The sequence below is a fragment of the Rhineura floridana genome, chromosome 17 (genome assembly GCF_030035675.1).
Source record: "Rhineura floridana isolate rRhiFlo1 chromosome 17, rRhiFlo1.hap2, whole genome shotgun sequence".
In the NCBI taxonomy this organism is placed as follows: domain Eukaryota; kingdom Metazoa; phylum Chordata; class Lepidosauria; order Squamata; family Rhineuridae; genus Rhineura; species Rhineura floridana.
In genome coordinates this window covers 1154857-1174697 of record NC_084496.1, presented here as the reverse complement: position 1 = coordinate 1174697, position 19841 = coordinate 1154857, and the positions used below count along the sequence as shown (strand labels likewise).

At 48.0% G+C, this 19841-nt stretch overlaps 1 protein-coding gene across 1 annotated transcript in view; it reads left to right on the top strand.

Annotated features, from left to right (window-relative positions):
• The first annotated feature begins 5916 nt into the window (after window positions 1-5916).
• Window positions 5917-19841, top strand: part of CACNG3 (calcium voltage-gated channel auxiliary subunit gamma 3) — a 55777-nt gene continuing 41852 nt past the window's right edge. The window contains exons 1-2 of the mRNA XM_061600021.1: window positions 5917-6169; window positions 16322-16939. Of these exons, the coding sequence (XP_061456005.1) occupies window positions 16729-16939 (211 nt within the window). The 5' untranslated portion in view covers window positions 5917-6169; window positions 16322-16728. The remainder of the gene's footprint in view (window positions 6170-16321; window positions 16940-19841) is intronic.

Below are 19841 nucleotides of genomic sequence, written 5' to 3'. Positions count from 1 at the left end.
TAAGCAAATACAGAGATGGCATTTTCAAATCACTGGGACAGTTTGCAGTTTTAATGATGCCCTTCAATGAATTTGTAACAAAAAAAACCTTGTGAGTTAATAGTTATGGAGGAATTACTAGAAATTGACCTGAACACATCCACCCAGGTGAATGAAGCTGTGCTCACAAGGGGAAAGAGAGCTTATTATTCTGGCTTCTCCAGATCTTGATGCTGGCTGTAGGTCTCCAAGGATATTACCATCATTTTACCCCCTTTTTTTCCAGGGTTTGCTCTTTTTGCAATTAGTAATACAAAACCATATGTATTTTTTTTTAAAAAATCATAATGTTATTTTTAAAATCCTTCTGGTATGTTTGATAATCACTTTGAGGATCCTTATGGCTGAAAAGCAAAGAGAATGGCACCATATGGCTGAGCCTAGCCTAAAGAATGAGGTGGACTTTCATCCAGGAGAAAGGCAGAGGGAGGGGGAGCGAGGGGGAGTGCTTCCTTTTAAAAAATTTGAGCTTCTGTCTAAATTATAAATCAAAGACTGTTTTTCCCTGAAGTGATGTCTAAAAATGGTTTTCTTTCCAATTTTGATGGTGAGGCATATAGATAGATAGATAGATAGATAGATAGATAGATAGATAGATAGATAGATAGATAGATAGATAGATAGATAGATAGATAGATAGATGTTATAGTCCTTCAAGTCAATTATTACTTATGGTGACCCTATGAATCTTTTTTGGAAATATTCATAGGGTTTTCATGGTAAGAGACATTCAGAGGTGGTTTACCATTGCCTTCCTCTATAGATAGCAGGTGGAGCAGGCGGGCAGGAAGATATCAGGATTTTTTTTCAAAACAAAAATTGCAAAGTGCTGCCAATATTTGGAGAACTGAACTTAAGACTGGGAAAATGAGAAACAGAGAGACCAGAAATTGCCAGATCCTTCCATCCCTGCTCCCAGGGAAGTGTGCACAAGACTACAGCATTATCAGACGAATAAGGGACTGATGGGAGCAAAGCAACTTTTGCTGAAAACAGTATAAATGATGGAAATGTCCCTGTTCTGTTCCAACCATCCCTGCCCCTCTTTGAATGGTCCATCTCCCTTCTCCAGGGATCACCTTGTTTGTCGCAGCCAAGTCAACGGTGATGGAAAGCAACAACCACTTAGGTACGTGTTCTGGTAGGGACACCTTGGTTGTTAAATTCTCACAGGTAACCTTTATTTCTCATTTATGGCAGGGGTCCCCAAGCTGGTGCCCTCCAGATGTTTTGACTACAACTCCCATCAGCCCAGCCAGCATAGCCATTGACGGGAGTTGTAGTCCAACAGAGCTGGAGGGCACCAAGTTGGGGGAAGACTGATCTACTGCTTTGCATCTGGAGGATCTTTGCAACCCCACTCCCTCTTCATCCATCTGAAAAAGCAGAAGATGTGATGAGCGGCATGTATTCAGGATTCGGTCTCTCTGGAGGCCTTGCACCCTCTAGCCATTTCGACAATGGTAATTGGTTAACACTGGGAATATGTAGACCCCATGACCAAGCACACCATATACACAGGGAATATAGGCAGCTGCCTTGTACTGAGTCAGACCATTGGCTCATCAGGCTCTATATTGTCTACACTAACTGGCAGCAGCTCTCCAGCAGGGATTTTCCCCAGCCCCACCTGGAGATGCCATTGGGGACTGAACCAGGGACCTTCATGCCAAGCAGGGGCTCTGCCACGGAGCTGCGATGGCCCTTCCTACAGGGAAGGAGCTACACTTCCCGTTTGTTTGTTTAATATCCTGCCCTTCTTCACAATGAGAACTCTGGGTGACAAACAGATGATAAAGCACTAAAAACATCTTTAAAATCTTTAAAGCATCCTACCAAAAGAAAACACCTTTAAAAACAATTTTTCAGAGCATCCATCTTCTATCTCTACCAACTCGCTAGTCATAAAGTCTTGGTGATTACAATGAGAAACCCTCAAATGATGATCTGCATGCCGTAGGCACAAACCTCCTTGCTTCCAAATGTTGCTTTCAGCACCTTGGAGAGCTCCTTGAAGGTTCGGACTAAAACTCGGAGAGGCTTCACTGCCCCACTGACATCGGGGCTGCCTACTGCCACTGCCCACCCCTGTGTTCAGGTGCCAGGACAGCAGCTGAGAAGTCTTTCTACCCCAAAGAGCAGACAAGAACAGGGGCCTTGTGATTACATCACAATACATGTAGAAATAGAGGCAGGGATTAAACCTATAGCTAAAGGGGCTGATGCTGCAGCGATAGCCACTGCATCACTGCCGCTTCTGAAGACCAAGAGTTTGTTTCTTCCTGTCTCGCGCACCCAGACACACTCCAGGCCTAACGCTTGATGGAGCCCTCATTAGACAAAGAATCTCCCTGGAGTTCTTGGAGCAGCTGAGATGCTTCCTGTGGGGGAAATGAGCCAGGCACAGAGGGTCTAGGGAGGGGCTCTACCTCCTCCCACTGAGTTTCAAGAAGTGGAGCAAAGAAAGCCAAGAGAGGCCCACACCTCTCTGCTCTGCCTGTCAAGTTTCAGAGCTGCCCAACATCTGCTTTCTCAACCGTTTATCCGCTTGCACCTGGAGAGGAAACCCCCTCATATTTTCTAAAAAGATGCTTCACTGCCTGCAAAGCAGCTAAGGAGAGTACTGCCTGCTGCCCGCCCTCACTCTGGCTCTACATGGGAGGAATGCGCCTGATCAGTGCTTGTCCCCAGGGACTGACCAACGTCCAGCAAAGGGTCCTCCCACACAGGCTAGAATTTGATGGCCTCTCTCTGAACTATGAAATGGGGGGACCAGCAGCGCTCCAGACCGCTCCAAGTTGTGCCAAACTGGAAACTTCAGTACCTGCTCCAGAGGAAGTGGCCTCGTACCAAGTCAGAGCATTGGTCCCTCTGACTCAGTGTTGTTGACCCTGACTGCCAGCGGCTCCCCAGGATTTGAGGCAGGAACCGTTTCCCAGACTGACCTGGAGAGGCCAGGGGTTGAACCTGGCAATTGCAAAGCAAGCTCTGGACAGCTGAGCCACAGGCCTCCTCCTTTGCTCACTCCTGCAGTGACACGCTGAGTCCATCCAAAATCCTTCTACACAGCTCTTAAGAGCATAGCAGCCCTGTCTTGCTTTCCTTCTGGTTGCCTTAAAAGATCAAGAATTCCAGCTACATGCAGCTGCTTCTGCTGCTGTCAGTAATAATATAACACAATCCACATATAGAGGTTTACAATGGATGAGAAGACAGATCCTTGCCTTGCATTGAGAGGCCCACAGTCTAGATGTCCATGGGAGTCAGGCGGCCGTGGAAGGTGGGACAGGAGCAGACAAGGGAGGAATATGCATTGATTTCACTTATGCATACTTTTGTTTAGTTATAGTAGTGCGGCCTTCCCCAATGTGGTGCCCTCCAGATGTTTTGGGCCATCATCTGTGGCTGATGGGAGATGTAGTCCAAAACCTCTGGAGGGCCCCATGTTGGGGAAGACTGCAGCAGGGAATCGGGTCTAGAGGATTGTTCTAAAGGCTTCCTGGGAAAGGTAGGCTTTGATGAAGGATCTGAATAAGAGGTGGCATTATGCAGATGTTCTGGGAAGGAGTTCCACACATGAGGGCAGCAAAGATGGAAGGATGGGGTCATCTGAGGGAGCAAAAGATCTTCAGACCACTGAGAATGGAGGACCTGGTGGAGCAAAGGTCACAGGCAGCGATATATTGTGATAACAGAGCAGAGAGATAAGGGGGGGACAAGGCCTTTCCCACACCTTGCAGCCTCCCCCAACCTTCTGCAATCCAAATGTTTTGGCTATGACTCCCACTGTGCTGGTTGGGCCATTTCCAGCCCTTAACAAAAAGGAATCTGCCTCCCTTTCAGTTGCGGCAGCTTCCTCTAGTGACACGCTTGGCTTTTGTGACACTTCCCTTAATTATGGCAACTGATGACAAAACCATCAAGACAAATGACTCAGCTTTTTCAAGGGTGCCGCAAAGCCTGAAGCCAACTCCTCTGCTCCTAAGGTATATCTGCTTGCGTGGGCATGGCATGGGCAGTGAGCAGCTTGATGCCATCAGCCAGGCTGGGCTGAGATGGGAAGCATCCAACACAGCAATTGCATAGCCTTCTCTGTCACTTTGCTCTCGTTCATTCAGCTGTCAGAGAGAAGAAATGGGCCTCATTCATGTTTGGAAAGACTGACCAGGAGAAGCGAAGAAATGACCTTCCCATCTTCTCAGACTGCCTTTCGTTAATCTCATTTGCATTACAATTTCCTCCATTAGGCCCTAGCTTTCTTCCAAGAGAGTGTATAGCAAATCAATTAAAGAACAGGACTGACTAAGGTTGCAGGAAACTGGTTCCTTCAGCAGATGCAACTGGGATTTAACTCAGAGTGCTGGGTTGAGATTAGAATGATGTGGGTTCAAATCCTAGCTCAGCTAGGAAGCTCACAGAGTGGCTTTGGGTAGTCACTGTCTCATTGCGTCTCAGCTGAGCCTTCCTCACAGGATTATCCTGCATGAGAGAGTCCCAAAATCAGGGCATCACTGCAGAAAAGGTCCCTCCCCTGTTGCCATCTTCCTAACCTTGCTAAACAGAGGCACCTGGAGAAGGCTTTCAGAGGAAGATCCTAATGAACAAGCAATTTTCTGGAGGAGCAGGGAGGACTTCAGGTCCCAAGAACTCAAGGGTTCCATAGCTTAAAACCAGCACTTCAAACTCTGCCCGGAAACAGCCTTGGAGATAGCAGAACATTTCTAAAACTGGCAGAAGATGGTCTGATCAACCAATTCCAGTCAGCCATTCTGCATCCTTATTTTGGACCAGGTGACGTTTCCAAACAGTCTTCAAAGGAACCCTCATGTACAGTACATTGCAGTAGTCTAACCATTCCATGGATGGCCATGGCCAGGCTATCTCTGTCCAGGAGGTGCTGTGGCTAACATAGCAACCAAAGTTGATTATGAAAGCTACTTCCTCTCACTTTGTGCCATTTGGGCATCTATAGCAGAAGAGGAAAAGTCATGGACAACCTTCCAGGGCCAGATATTCGAGCAGTGGGCAAGGCCAGAAGCAAAAAGAAAGTGGCACAACAGTTGCTTAGCTTTGTACAGTCGGCTACATTCCAGCCAGGAACAAGTCTGAGGGGTCTGCACACAACTCTCCACACAGGCGAGCAAGAGCCATGATCACATTTCCAGGACACTCTCCAGCCAGGCCAAAGCACTCAAGGAGGCCAAGGAAGAGGTGGTGTGCCTGGGAAGTGGGGTGGCCTAGGGGGAGTCCCAAAGGCTGGACAGAGAGGCCTGGAGGGCTGTGTGTGTCCTGGTTCCCCACTGATGGGAGTCGTAGTGCAATACAGCTGGAGGTGACCAGGATGGAGGAGACTACTCCATGGAATGACAAGAGAGACCAAAGTTAGTTTTCATCAGGCTAACACAGCCTTTCCCAACCAGTGTGCCTCCAGATGTTGTTGGCCCACACCTCCCATCAGCCTCAGCCAGCATTGCCAATGGTCAGGAAAGATGGGGATTGTGCTCCAACAACATCTGGAGGCACACTGGTTGGGAGAGCCTGGGCTAACAGCATTTCTGGGGAGGGGGGGTCCACACAGTCCAGCTTGGCTACTAGGTTTCCCAAATCTGAAAATCAGACGTATGTGCTCAGGCAAAACAGCTGGGCCTTTTTTGTCCTGAGGAAAACCAAAAGAGTTTTGACGATTCACGTATCCCTGGTGTGATGAAGTGTTGCAAGTCAATATTAAATAACAAAAGCCTAACCTCCGCTGTGAAGGGCTGTGCTGTGCCCTGTTTTCCACCTGCATAGAGGCAGGATCAGAGCCCCACCCTACCGGGCTTGCCAGTGGATGAGGCAAGCAGCCTCCCTCCCCACAGAGTGGCCTCATAAGGCAGATAAGACACAGCTGTTGGTCTTAAGGCTTCAGGACTCCTTAGAAGGAGGAGGGGGGTTGCTGGCTGGCATCCAAGGCAAGCAGGCCAAAAGCCTGCAAAGAAGGCTGAAGTAGCTGGCTGGCCAGTCACAGGAAGAGGCTCAGGCTTAACTGCACCCCAGGATGGCAAGTGGAATGGAAGGCAGCTGGGGGAACCTGGAGGTCTAGTGAGCCGCAGCTGGGCTTGAAGAAGGGCTCTTTCCCGAGTTCCTGAAGGTGAACGTTGGCATGGGCCTTATTTAATGGACTCTTGTCTCAACCCCTGGGCAGTGAGACCAGCCTGGGTGGGGAGAGCAAGGGGCATTTTCCTTTTACATGCCAGCGTCAGGGAAGGCGGAGGTCAAGCTGTCGGAGGAGGAATTGTTGGATGCTTTTTGCTGGATGCCAAAGTGCTCTTGTGTGTAACCCCTGGCTGATATTGAGGTGCTGTCCTAAAATCCTAATCTAGGGAGGCTGCCTTAAATTGCGGGGAGAGGTATCTCTGACATTGCTGAGGATAGTTACAGGTGTGTGTGGAATGCTTCATCCTTAATAAAAACTGGGTACTGAACATTCTTGGGGTTGTGGCCATTTGTGCAAAGGAAATTGAGTGCTGTGGGAATTGACATGGTCCTACTCAAGGAATCGTGTATCCATGCAAGCCACACACACCCATCATGTGTTTGCAAAGTGGCTAGGATAACTGGCAGGCGCTTTTTAAGTCTCTTTGTTATGATTACATTATCATTATTATTAACTTCAAATGCTAATTAAAGTCTTAATACACTTGAGCTGGTGCTCATCAGGGCTTGTTCCTAGAGTTGCTTTTCAGTGCTAACGACACTGGCAAAACTCCTGAAAAATGTGAAGGAATGAGCATGTGCAGAGTGCCTGTTCCTCCCCATCACTGATTCACTGAAACCAGTATCAAAGGCTATTGCTGGGCCTAGAAGCTTGATGGCTGAGCCTGGGCCCTCCCCTAGTGGGACCTAGCAGGGACTCGGAGCCCTCCTTGGGTACAGAAATGGAAAAGGGCACACACCTTAAGTGCCTGAGACAGGTGAGCAATGTGGAGCTGCTGCTTGCCAATCCCAGGGCTGTGAGTTCCTGCTTGTTACTGGCTTCCCTAGACTGGTCGCAGGCATCTGCCGCTCTTCCATTACCTGGTCAAGTGATGCACAATGAGGCAAAAAATTTCCAAATTTCACATATGTGCTAATGAGGTCTGAAAAAGTTCTCAGGGCCTTGGTGGATAATTCAATGAAATAGTTGTCCCAGTGTGCAGCAGCTGTGAAAAAAGGTGAATGCCATTGTAGGGATCGTTAGGAAAGAGACTGAAAATGCAACGGCCCACATCATAATGCCTTTATTCAAACCTGTGATGCGACTGTACAGTTCCGGCCGATGCACCTCCAACAGGTTATTGTAGACCAGAAGAAGGGTCAGAAAAGGGGAACCAGAAGGGACTGGACTGATTCCCCTACGAAGAAAGGTGACAACAGTTGGGGCTTTTCCTTTTGGAAACAAAGGTGATTAAGGGAGGATGTGACAGAGGTGTATAAGATAATGCCCAGTGTGGGGAGAGTGGAAAGAGAAAAGCTTTTCTCCCTCGCTCATAATATAGGGGCCAGGAGCCATTCAATGAAGCTGCATGATGGAAGATTCAGGGCAGACAAAAGGAAGGACTTCTCTTCACATGGCACAGAGTTAAACTGTGCAATTCCTCTCCCACAAGAGGCTGTGATGGCCACTAATCTAGATGGCTGTGAAAGAGCATTAGACAAATTCACAGAGAATAAGGCTATCAATGGCTACTAGCCATGATGGCTATGTACTACTGTATTGGCATATCATGATGATGGGGCCTGTATTTTGAGAAGGTTTAGTTATTGGTACAGCATATGCGCTCCTTACATGCCTAGGGATCTTCTGGGCCAAAGGCATATAACTGGTTAATGCCTGCCTACCATATTTATTATTCTGTAAAATATTCTCCAACATATGCCTCAGGCATCGCATGGGAATGTTGACCATTAGACTCCTTCATTACTTTCCCATCCCATGGCCTCTCCACCTGCTACCATGATAGCTAGTCAGTTGTCAGTCTTGGCTGCTTGCCACAGCTTACAGTGCAGTTTGGGCCTTGAGAAAATATAAACCCAAGTGCTAAAGAATAACCCAAATAGCAGATGTGGCTTATTAGCATCTGAGGGTATATTATGTCCTGCAAAACTCTCCACTTTGGAGCCTCAGCATAGATCAGAAGATGATATGCACTAGACCTCATGGGAGCTTGTCCGTCATCATTCTGTGGGGGTTCTGGTGACTGAAAGGGCATCTCCTCAGAATGGTGGAACTCAGCATAGATCAAGGATCACAGTGCTATGTGCTGATCAGCTCCTACAGGGGTCCGCTGTTATTCTGAGGCAGCAGGAGGAACATAAGATTAACAGCTTTGCTTTCTGTGTCTGCATGCTTCACTTAGTAATTAATAAAACTTGCAACTTTCACCCCTCTTGTGGTGTTATTGCCTTCAGATCCATACAGAGCCTTGCCCTTTGACATTACAAATCGGCTTGGGCAATACAGCTACCTAACGTGTGGGAGGTGATATGCCTCTGAGTGCCAGCTGCTCAGAGACACTTGTGGGGAAAGTGTTGTGCTTGGGTCCTGCTATTTCATGTTGAGTATCGGGTCCTGCTTGTAGGCTTCCACAAGCCACTTTGGGGCATCTGGTTGGCCACTTTGGGAACAGGATGCTGGACTAGACGGGGCCCCTTTGGCCTGATCTGGCAAGGCAGAGCCTTGCATTTTTATGTCAATACACCCAGAACCTTCTGTTTAATGCACTTCGAGCTCCAACTTCTGAGCTTTGCTGGAGAACATGCTATCTAAGTCTAGAATAGGATACAGTCAGTCACAGGCATGACCTGGCACGGAAAACTGGCTCTCCAAAATCTGGAATGTGGAGCTAGATAACCAGGCTTCCAGGCTGGCCTGAGAAAGACCTAACACCTCTTGTTTCAGAAATTAATCTCTATGCCAACCCTGATGCAGCCAGTGACTTTGTGGTGGGTTTCATCCAGTCTGCCTCTCACCTTCCCTCTCCTCACTGTGAAATAGGAATGATGGTGCCCTTTAACTCATAAGGTTATCATGACGCCTAACAAGGTAACGTCTGGCAGGCACATTGCTGTCAGAGCCGAAACCATCCTGTGTTTGTCTCTCTCTATAATTTCTACAATGCATACCGTGCCCAAGTAAATAATTTGCTTTCATATCACATACATGCAGGTTTAAAATAACACTTTAATTCTAGAGCGGTTTTGGCAGAGATGCGTTTTGAAAGGTTACGTGAGTCATAATCCAATCCAAACAGCAGTGAAGGAAAATTTAAGAAATACAAGGACTGGAGGAGCGCACCAGGAAGGAACCTGAGCTAGAGAGGTGGCATCCATTAAAGAGGGCAGATGCTGCAAAATGCCCCATTCAGGACACCTCTGGATTTGGCTGTGGTTTGGGGTTTTTCCCCACAGTGTCACTCAAGTGAAGGGGTGAAATGCAAGAGTTTGTTTCTAGGTAGAAGCTGACTGTTGTTCAGCGAGAGCAGTGCAACTGCCTGCCTTGAAAACTGTGTCGGAGAAAGAAGGGTGACAAACATCAGTAGGAGAGAGAAGTGGGAGCAGCCAGATTAGGAAGGGGAGAATGAGAGCAAAGAGCATGTGTGTGATGAAAGCGAAGGCTGAGTCAAAGGTTTCCTGTGAAAGGGGTGTTTTTGAATGGAGGCGGGAGGAGAACTTGGGACACTGCTTCATATCCAGTCAGAGGATTGGTCCATCCAGCTCAGTACTGTTTGCACTGACTGGAAGAGGTTTCCCACAGTTGCAGGCAGGAGTTTCTCCCAGCCCTAGCTGGAGTTGCCACTGGGGATTGACCTGGGACCCTCTGCATGCAAACCCCTGAACCATGGAATGCAAGGAGCTACCTTGCACTACTCTTGGCCATCTCGCTCATTCTTCTCTCTGTTGGTTCTCTACCTTGGACTTCACAGAGGCATCTGGTTGGCTGCTGCAAGCACAGGATGCTGGACTAGATGGGCCACTGGCCTGATCCAGCACGGCTCTTCTTAGGGTTTCATACCAAATCAGACCATGAACCCGTTTAGCTCAGTGCTGTCCACATTGACTGGCAGTGGGTCTCCAGGGCTTCAGGTGGTGGTGGTGGGATCCTTTCTGGGCCCTACCTGAACATGTTGGGGATTGATGCTGGGACCTCCTGCTTGCAAAGCAGGTGCTCTGTCACTGAGCAACAGTCATTCCCCTTTATGGTGTAGCAAGTGTTTTGGAAGAGAATTCCAAGGAAGCAGGAAACCTTTAGGTGGCTTCAAGTTTCAGAGTTGGAAGAGAGGCAGTCGCAGGTAGCCTTCTACTGAAAAGAAATTCTACAGGGCTGGCCTGGTCAGGAGGAGAGCTTGGAAAAGTTACTTTTTTTGAACTACAACTCCCATCAGCCCCAGCCAGCATGGCCACTGGATTGGGCTGATGGGAGTTGTAGTTCAAAAAAGTAACTTTTCCAAGCTTTGGTCAGGAGGTATGCCTGGTCCTGCAGATGACCTGCTGGTGGAACTCCCCAACCCAAAAGACTAGGTTTCTTTCTTTCTGTTTGTATTCCACTGACAACTGAGGACATTTCTCTTTAAAGAACAACTTTATTCTGTTGAACTCTAATTGATGGTGGATTGCTGTTTTTTATGTTTGCTTTTACATATATTGTACATCATTTTAAGCTAGTCCTTGAGGTGGGGAAGTGGGCATAAAGATTTGTATGTGCAAATAAATAAGCTAAGAAGACAGTCCCAAGAATGTGTGTACAGGAGAAAGTGATCACAACAGGTTAAATAGTTACATGTAAGATTTCTTTTGCTTACCAAGAATTACTTTGCCTTTTTATGAATGTCCCCTTCCAGTGGCACCTTTCTGGGATAAATGAGCTACAGTACTTGAGCTTCTAAGATTCAGTGGGGGAAGCCAAGTCAAGAGCACTCAGCAGGACCCCAGACTTGGTCAAAGACAATTCTGCAGTTCTTACAGTGTTGCTTGGATGTCCTGCCAAGTGGGCTTATAAATACTATGCACTGTCAAAGGGAATAGTTCCTGCAGTCATGGGGTTATATGAAACCCCTTCAACCAAATCTTGTTTTTTGGGGCTGCTGGAGCAAATCAGTACCTGATGTTCATAAAGTCCACTGGTGAAGCTTTGTTGCGAACTTTCATGTGCATAAGGAGCTGGGAATTGGGAACCAATTTGCATCGCATGGTTTGAAGGTGATGACTGTCCCTCATGGTCTGCTATTTGGATCTGGAAACTCAGAGGTATATTAATTGTGCCATGCAGCCAACATGGCTAGTAGCCAGTTGGTAGCCTTTCATGAATTTGTCTAATCCATTTTAATGTCATCTAAATTAATGCCTCTTGGCACATCTCATGTTCTACTGCTATGATAGCAGGAGAGCGAGAGAAATCTCTTGCATAAAGAAAGCCACGCATCAAAGCCAATAGGGTGCGGCATAATGATTTTTCATGTGAACAGTGTTTTTGTTATGGCAGACAACTTTCTCGGGATAGTGGCTGGAATTCAAGACAGACACAGAGATGCTCTGTACCTGGGTTGCAAGCTTTTTATTCCTCAAAATTTATAGTGTCTCTCCCTTGCTGTTCAATGGGATGCTCCCTGAGGCCTCATAATAGGATATCCCTTGTTGTACACCTGTCGAGCTAAAACAGCCTCCTTTCTTTTTACACTGTAGATATGTACACCCTGCATTTCAGCCAGGACTGTCTCCTAAAATGACTAATTTTTGCAATCGGTCACAAACTTGCAGTGTGTTTGGGAGCAGCTTTGGTTGTCCCCAAGTTGGTGAGGTTCATTTAACATTGACATGAAACTGAGCCTTCAGTGCCATCAGCCCAGTTCTCTGGAATGCTCTGCCAACAGAGATTCATCAGGCACCTTCGGTTTTAACTTTTAAACACCTGTTGAAAACCTTTCTGTTCTGCCAGGCTTATGCAGGCAGTTAAGATGATGCCTTTTTTGCAATAGTTGACCTTTGTTTTATTGTATTTTTAATGTTTTAATTCTATGGTGGTTGTTTTTTAACATGTTGCAAACTTCTTTGATGTTCTTAACGAAACAGCGGTATACAAATATATTTATAAATAAATAGGTGTGGGGAAAGAAAAGAGGGGGTGGGTGCAGCTAGCAGTCTTAGATTTGTATTTGTTTGGGGTTGGTTCTTACATACTCATTTCAAAGTTGTGCTCCCCAAAAGCTCCACCACCGCAACACTTGCTACCACGTGGCACGTTCTGCAGAATTCTGTGGTCTTTTATGGAGGAGGTTCACAATTTGCCCATGCCCACCTCAGTGGTATAGCTCAGCTGTGCTACATGTGATGGAATAATTGGAGTCATAAGGGGTGGATGTGCTGAGCATGTGACACTAGTATGCAACAGTAATCTTTCCCCCACCCCACCCCCACCTCATATGCCATGTCAGTTTGGAGTCAGGGCAAAGAGCTTCCAGATCAGAGAATATGATATGGGGCAGCATGAGGGGCATGGAAGTTTTAACACAAAACACCTGGGCACCAGCCTTGGTTTGTCTGTAACTCTGATGCTTTGCCTGCCATGGGCATGCCTATGAGCCAACAGCTGTGACGGAAACGTGTCAGGATTAGATCCTTAGTCCTGCTCTGCCTTGGATGCAACTTCAACTGTGGCCACTTGAGTTTTCCTGCTCTCTCCGGGTCCAGTTTGCCATCATTTCTTGCTTAGAGCTCTTCTGCTACACATAAGAACTTATGGAGAGCCTGCAGGTCCATCTAGTCCAGCGTCCTGTTCTCACAGTGGCCAACCAGATGCCCATGGGAAACCAGCAAGCCAGACCTGAGTGCAACTCTCCCATCCTGCATCTACCAGAAACTGGTATTCAGAAGCATCCTGCCTCTGACTATGGCGGCAGAGCACAGCTGTTGTGGCCAGTAGCCATTGATGGCCTTATCCTCCATGAGCTTAGAACCTGCTTTTTGATGCTTCATCTTGCTCTGCTCCTACCTTCTCTGTTCCAGCATTCCCTGTCTGCCTGTTGGCTCTTGGCTTTCCCCCTGATCCCACTATGCCATATCCTGGCTTGACCACATCCAGATAGCCCCAGCTTGGGCCATCAGCTTCTTTGGCAGCCATTGCTATGTGAGGGGGGGTCCTTCTAAATCCAGACCCTGGGAAATGCATGCAGAGCTACGCAGAAGCCTTTATCTCTTTCCTTATGCATACTGAATTCAAACCAGCTGGAAAGCTGCCCCAATTCCCAGGAGAACAGCCGTGTTAGTCTGTTGCAGGAAAACCATCAAAGGTTGCATATGAGCTGTACATTTAACAGCCATGGCTTCCTGCAAAGAATCCTGGGAACTGTAGTTTGTGAAGGGTGCCAAGAGTTGTTAGGAGACCCCATTCACTTCTCAGAGCTACAAATCCCAGAATTCCCTGGGAAGAGGGATTGATTGTTAAATCACTATGGAAATGACAAAGTGTCATAATAGTGCTTTAAATTCATGGTGTAGATGTGTCCAAACAGCCTTGCAGTACGTTAAAGTCTAAGACATTTTTAATGGTATTTTTTTCATGGACTAGAGTCCTCTTCATCTGATACAGACCTAATTTGGCAGACACATATAAATAATAGGAAGAGGCTCTGGATCAGGTCAGTGGCCCATGTGGTCCAGCATCCTGTTCACACAGTGGCCAGCCAGATGCCCATGGGAAGCTCACAAGCAGGACCTGAGTGCAAGAGCACCCTCCCATACTGTATCTTCCAGCAACTGGAATTCAGAAGCATACTGCCTCCATCAGTGGATGTAGAACATAACTGTCAGGGTTAGTTGTCACTGATAGCTTTATCCTCCTCCATGAATTTGTCTAATCCTCTTCTAAAGCCCTCCAAGTTGGTGCCCATCACTTTTGGTGGTAGCTGTTTTAAGTTGGGCTGGGAAGCTGTCTGTAAGGAAGTACAGGCCTACCCCTGAAGGGCTGCGGGAGGGAAGAACCGTTGTCCAGGATGGGCTGTAGATCCTTGATCATTCATTGGAATGGTTTTAACAGATACTATGGGTAACATGAAGAGATGTTCTGCCATTTTCTGTTCTAGGGCTGTGCTTTGGGAGATTAGGTGCTAGTCTGGCCTTATTAAACTGCTATTTCACTTTATTGGGTGGATATTGTAGTCTAAGAAATGCAAATGGCTAATGCTAATTCTTATGAGTCTCTCTTTGAGTCAGAATGGATGCAGTTATCAATGGCTACTAGCCACGAAGGCTATGTTCTGCCTCTGAATGCCAATTGCTGGGAAGGGAGAGTGCTGTTGCACTCGGGTCCTGTTTGCTGACTTCCTATTGGGTCTTCTGGTTGGTCACTGTGAGAACAGGATACTGGATTAGAAGGGCCACTGGCCTGATGTAGCAGGCCCTTCTTATGTTCTTACAGTTGTATCTTAGGACTTGGCTGTAGACAATGCATCTTGCAGTGTATACTGGGTAGAAGCTACATGCGTCTAGGTATGTGTAGATGTCAGTAGGTTTCTGATATAAGGAGGTGCTTATGTCCATTTTATGTAGCTGTTCAGAAAGTGAACCTGCTCTGTGGACAGGTCTAGGCTCGGATTGATTAGGTGAAAACTGTTGAAGTCTTGATGGAACTATATAAACATCTTCTACCCCTGAACCCAGATGTATCTCAGGAAGATGAGAGGATCTGGGGCACAGGAGCCGAGAACACATCATTCCAAACCAGCCATGGAAATGTTGGCAGACTGTGGAGCCATACCAGGGTCCATCCCAAATGCCATTGGTCTGGTGTTCCAGCACATCTACCCACCAAACTCTTATCACTTTGTACTTATCTACAGTTACTTCTCCTTTGTGGAGAACATGCCTCTCCAGACATTGTTTATGGTCACTGTAACTATTCTGACTCTGCTGAATCTTCACTATCTGTTCTTTATGCATTTCATTTCCATCTGACTTAACTACACTGTCTTCCCCCCCCCCGCCCTGCCCCCATGTGTATTTATATCAGCTAGTTTAGGACTACCCTTCATGCATCTGATGAAGTGGACTCTAGTTCACAAAAGCTTATGCCACAATAAATACTGGTTTTTCAGGTGCTACAAAGTTCTTCGATGGTCTCCAAAACCAAGGAATTTACACAGCATTGCAAGCCAGGAAGCACTTTGGAGGGTTGTGAGATGAGTGCCACATCATAACAGTATAGGCACACAGCAAGCTGACTTGTATCTTCAGACCATTGATCCAGCTAGCTCAGTATGGTCTATACTGATTGGTAGCAGCTCTCTAGGGCTTCTGACGGACGTCTTTCCCAGCCCTGTCTGGAGCTGCCGGGTTGAGCCTGGGTCTTCTGCATGCCAAGCAGATCCTCTGCCGCTGAGCCACTGCTCTTCCCCATAGCAGCGGTAGATACATCAGTGGTAAACATTTTGTGGACATTGTGGGAGGGGAGTGTGTGCACGTGCATAGCTGCACACACACGTGTGTACGTTTTGGATACCTTGCTTTTGTCTCTGTGAGAGAGAGCAACGGAGAAAGAGAAGAGAGGAAAGAGAGAGGGAGATCATTGGGTTCCTTGCGTTTTGCAGCAAAGAACAACCATGGAAAGCCACCCCCACCCCCAAAAAAGCTTGCATGTGATCAGCGGCTTCTCCCCTTCTCCTGCGCTCCGCTCTTCCTTTCAGGCAGCTGGGCCATCTCTGCATCGCTCGCTTCCAGTTTTTGGGAGGGAAATGGGCAGCTGCTCACCAGCGCGAGGGTCAAAGCTCGGCAGAAGCAGGGAAGCGCCTCGTCTGCTGATGGGGAGCAGCCCTCCTCCTCCTCCTCCAAAAAGTTCCAGCAGAATCCCTGCTGGAGAGAGCCGGGGGCGAGTGGGAGGCGCCTCTTTACATCACAGGGAGCCGAAGTCTAGAGTCGCGGGAGCTGTCCACTTCAGCACCACACTCGGGGGCACCTCGAAGCTCGCGGGGAGCTGTCCGTTTCAGCACCGCGCCACCCGGGCCGGTGCTGGCGGGAAAGGAGGGGCCCTCTTCAGCCGACCCACCCCCTGGGCCTGCTCGGCGCCAGAAGGGGACCCGGGAGTGACTTCCCTTCCAGCCACCGCCGCCGCCTTGTTGCCACTTCAGCTGAGATGGGGGGCTTGGGGAGACTGTATCTTCCCTGTGGCCGCCAGTACTGGGATTATTTCCACCCAGCTGCTTAAGGCACCTATTTCTGCGTCTCCCTCCTCCTCCCTCCCTCATTGTCTCTCTCCCTCTGTCTGTCTCTCTAGCACACACGCAAAGAGAGAGAGAGACGCCACCCTCCAGCTCTTTGGAATTTTTTTGCCTATCCTTTTGCTGTGCTTCCTGTGACGGGCATCTTGCGCTCTCAGGCTGAACAAGAGAGAACCAGCACCCCTGTGAGTCGGAGTAAGAGATCTGGACTGGGGATGAACAGCAGGCGCCTGGCTGGGGGTCATTCTCATGCCCCATCCAAGAGGGGCAGGGACAAGATCCCTCCAAAGGCAGAAGAGCACCTGAGGAGCCAGCAAGGTCCGTTTCCTCTGCTGTGGAGAGCTGGGCTCCTGTAGAGGACAGCGCTTTCCCTCTATGCCTCCATCCGTCTAGCTCCGGGGTGGAGGGTAAGCGACTCCCTTGCCTTCCCTATGGTTGGCTGCCCACGGTATCATGAATCATTATGAGGATGTGTGACAGAGGTATCCAGATGCTGATCACCACCCTGGGAGCCTTTGCAGCGTTCAGCCTCATGACCATCGCAGTGGGCACTGACTATTGGCTGTATTCCAGGGGTGTGTGCAGGACTAAGTCCACAAATGACAATGACACTAGCAGGAAAAATGAAGAAGTCATGACCCACTCGGGCTTGTGGCGGACCTGCTGCTTGGAAGGTATTTAACCCAACTCTTTCGGGAGGAGGCAGGGGTGGTGGAGGCAGAACTGGAACAGATGTGGTAGTGGAGCCAGGGGAAGCATCAAGTCCCCTTGCTTCCATGGGGAAAGTTTGGCTTTGTCAGAGAGAGGGAGGGAGGGGGAGAGAGCTCACAGCCCCTGAAGCTCCCCTCCTGGCTCTTGGAGTCTAAAGCCTTTGCCAGAATCTACTTCTGGCTTTGGACTTGGCTCTGACTTCTTTTTGGCTAAATATTCTAGTGCCGCTGTCAAGGAAGAGCACAGATGTGGGAGAGGGCCGTGGCGCCCAGGTCCTGCTTGGGCATCTGGCTGGCCACTGGAAGAACAGGAGGCTGGACTAGAAGGGCTGCCTTTGGCCTGATCCAGCACTGCAGGGCTCTTCTCCTGCTCTTAGTATCCTGTCCCATTCTCAGAAGTCTATATTACAGTCTGTCCGACCTGGGAAGGAAACCTTGCTGGTGCCAGCCCATGCCCAAACCCTTGATGGTTGGTGGGGGTGGCAAATATATTGTTGTGCATGCTTTGGCTACTACAAATATGGGGGCCTGGGGTTGTGCCGCAGGGTAAGCTGGAGAGGCTGTTTTCTCTGGCCAGGGCTCACTTGTTGCAGAGCATGTCCATTTGACAGTGTTCCTTATGAAATTGATCCAGAAACAAATGACCATTGAACCAGCTGAGTTCTTTCATTCAGCCTTGTGGTGTTTTAATTATCCTCTTTGGCTGTGGGGTGTTCAATGAGCTTTTTAGGCAATGACAAATGATACCAGCATTCAAGGAAGCATTTACTGTCTGATGTCCATCCTCTGTCCCCCCCCCAATGATACTGAATGTCACCTTCATTAAAACCATGGTGTGAAATGGGGGTGGCACAGAGGGGCTTTCACAATATGGCAGGAACCTCTTCACATTTTTTTCCTCCTTCCTTGGTCTCTCTCAGACCCAGTTCCTCCTATTGTCACAACAGCTGTCTGTATGTTACCAGAGAAACTGACTCAAGCCACACATGTAAACAGTCCCAAGAGCTACACTGTGTTTTTGCCACATGCACGCAAGACTAGCAGAGCTGTAGGTTTTAAAATGAGCTCATCCCCACCCCGCTTCTCTCTGTTTCAAGCCACAGAGGATTGGTGTCTTTCCCCACCTTTCTCTATCATTATAAGAGAATGCTGGTGTGGTCCATTAGCCTGGTGGTCCTCAAACTTCCAAAAAGCTGAGCCAAATGTCTCTGTCTCTCTGCCTCTTATAAGAAGCCCCAGTGAGTCATCAGGGAAGCTTTCCATGCCTCTGCCCACTAGTCTTTAGAATCCCCCGGCTTGAGTCGGTGGATGAGTGTAACAATCCCACTCTTTGGCAACTGCAGCATGAAATGATGTGTGTGGGGAGGGAAGGTGTTCTTGCTGCCCACGGTCTCCTATCAATGCCTACTTCCTTGTATACCCCCACCAAGAAAACCCACCACAGCTTAAACATATGTAGCCTTTGTTTTGCTCAGCCTTCCTTTTATTCTTCTGTTGAAGTTTCTGTTTGCCTTTCCTGGCTGGTTGTTGCTCCAGGTGAACCATGCCAAGAGGTCCAGTGAAGTGGACAGGCCACCCGGTAGCTGTGAAAAAGAGACAGGCAGCTCAGTCCAAGGTCAATAGGTAGACAGGCTAAGTAAGGGGCTGCCTGGTGCAGGGAAGCACAAGTGGGCATTTGGCAGGCCCTCACTGCTATGCCAGCATTTTAAAAAGGAACACTCCCCTTTGTTGGAGCAACTGATGTTCAACATGCTAGAAGCCAAGTGCTTGAGATACACCAGATTCTTTTTCAACCGAACGTGTCCAAAGAAAAAAGAGTGGTACAGATATTAGTTGATCCAATATTTTTTAGACAATGTGTGTTCCTTTCCCCCAAAAAACCTTTCTTTTTCAAAAGTGACACTCAAGGTGGCTACTCAATCTTTGTCTAAATTCCTTGCAATGAGCCACAATGAGCCCATTCATATTGCATCCAATTACTCATGGAGAAGAGAAATTGAGGCAATCCCTCATGTTCATGACTTAAGAGTCCCAAATTTCTGAGTGTTTGGCATCCGTTGGTCTTGCCAATGAAGGTAGTTATATTGTTTTTAGATTAACTGCGGTTTCAGGATCTGCAGTAGTACTGGTCTAGGTCTCATTTTGCTAGAGACAGGAAATTATGGGGAGGCATAAATTTGGCCTGAGTCATAATGTGGGTACCTGAGTGCTTAAGAGATGCTCAGACAGGCAGATTGGGCAATAACTTTCTGCTGAACGTGGCGTTGCTTGTGTTGCTATCAAATGCTGTGTCAATTTAACACCTGGCTGTGAATGGCTTTTTGGCTGCCCACTGCTTCATTAGCCACCTTGTTATGCACCTTGCGACTGGGAAATTATCTGGCTTTGTTGATGGATGGAAAGGCCTGTCTGCTTGGCATGTGATGCTTGAATACATGACTGGAAAGCCTGAGAAGGGATTTTTCAGTTATTTATTCATTTATTTATTTATGAAATTGCTTATGTGGTGGGGGGGGCTAGATGTGTTTTGCAAGAATAAAGTATGTAGGCCATCCCTTGTTGCACATGGTGCTATGTAGCATGAGTTGGGTGTGAGCTCTTATTTCAAATCTCAGCTGAGCCATAAACTTGCTAGGTGCCCTTAAATCACCCTTCCTTGACCTGGTACCCGAAGTTTTGGACTACAACGGCCTTCTGCCCCAGCCAGCACCACATCAGCCCTGACCATTGGCTGTGCTGGTTGGGAATGATAGGGGTGTAAGTCCAAAACATGGGAAGGAGCCACATGGTGGAGAAGGCTGCCTTAAGCAAATCACTCTTCTCTCACCTTTGGCCTACCCACTCCAATGCAATATAGGGATAATAA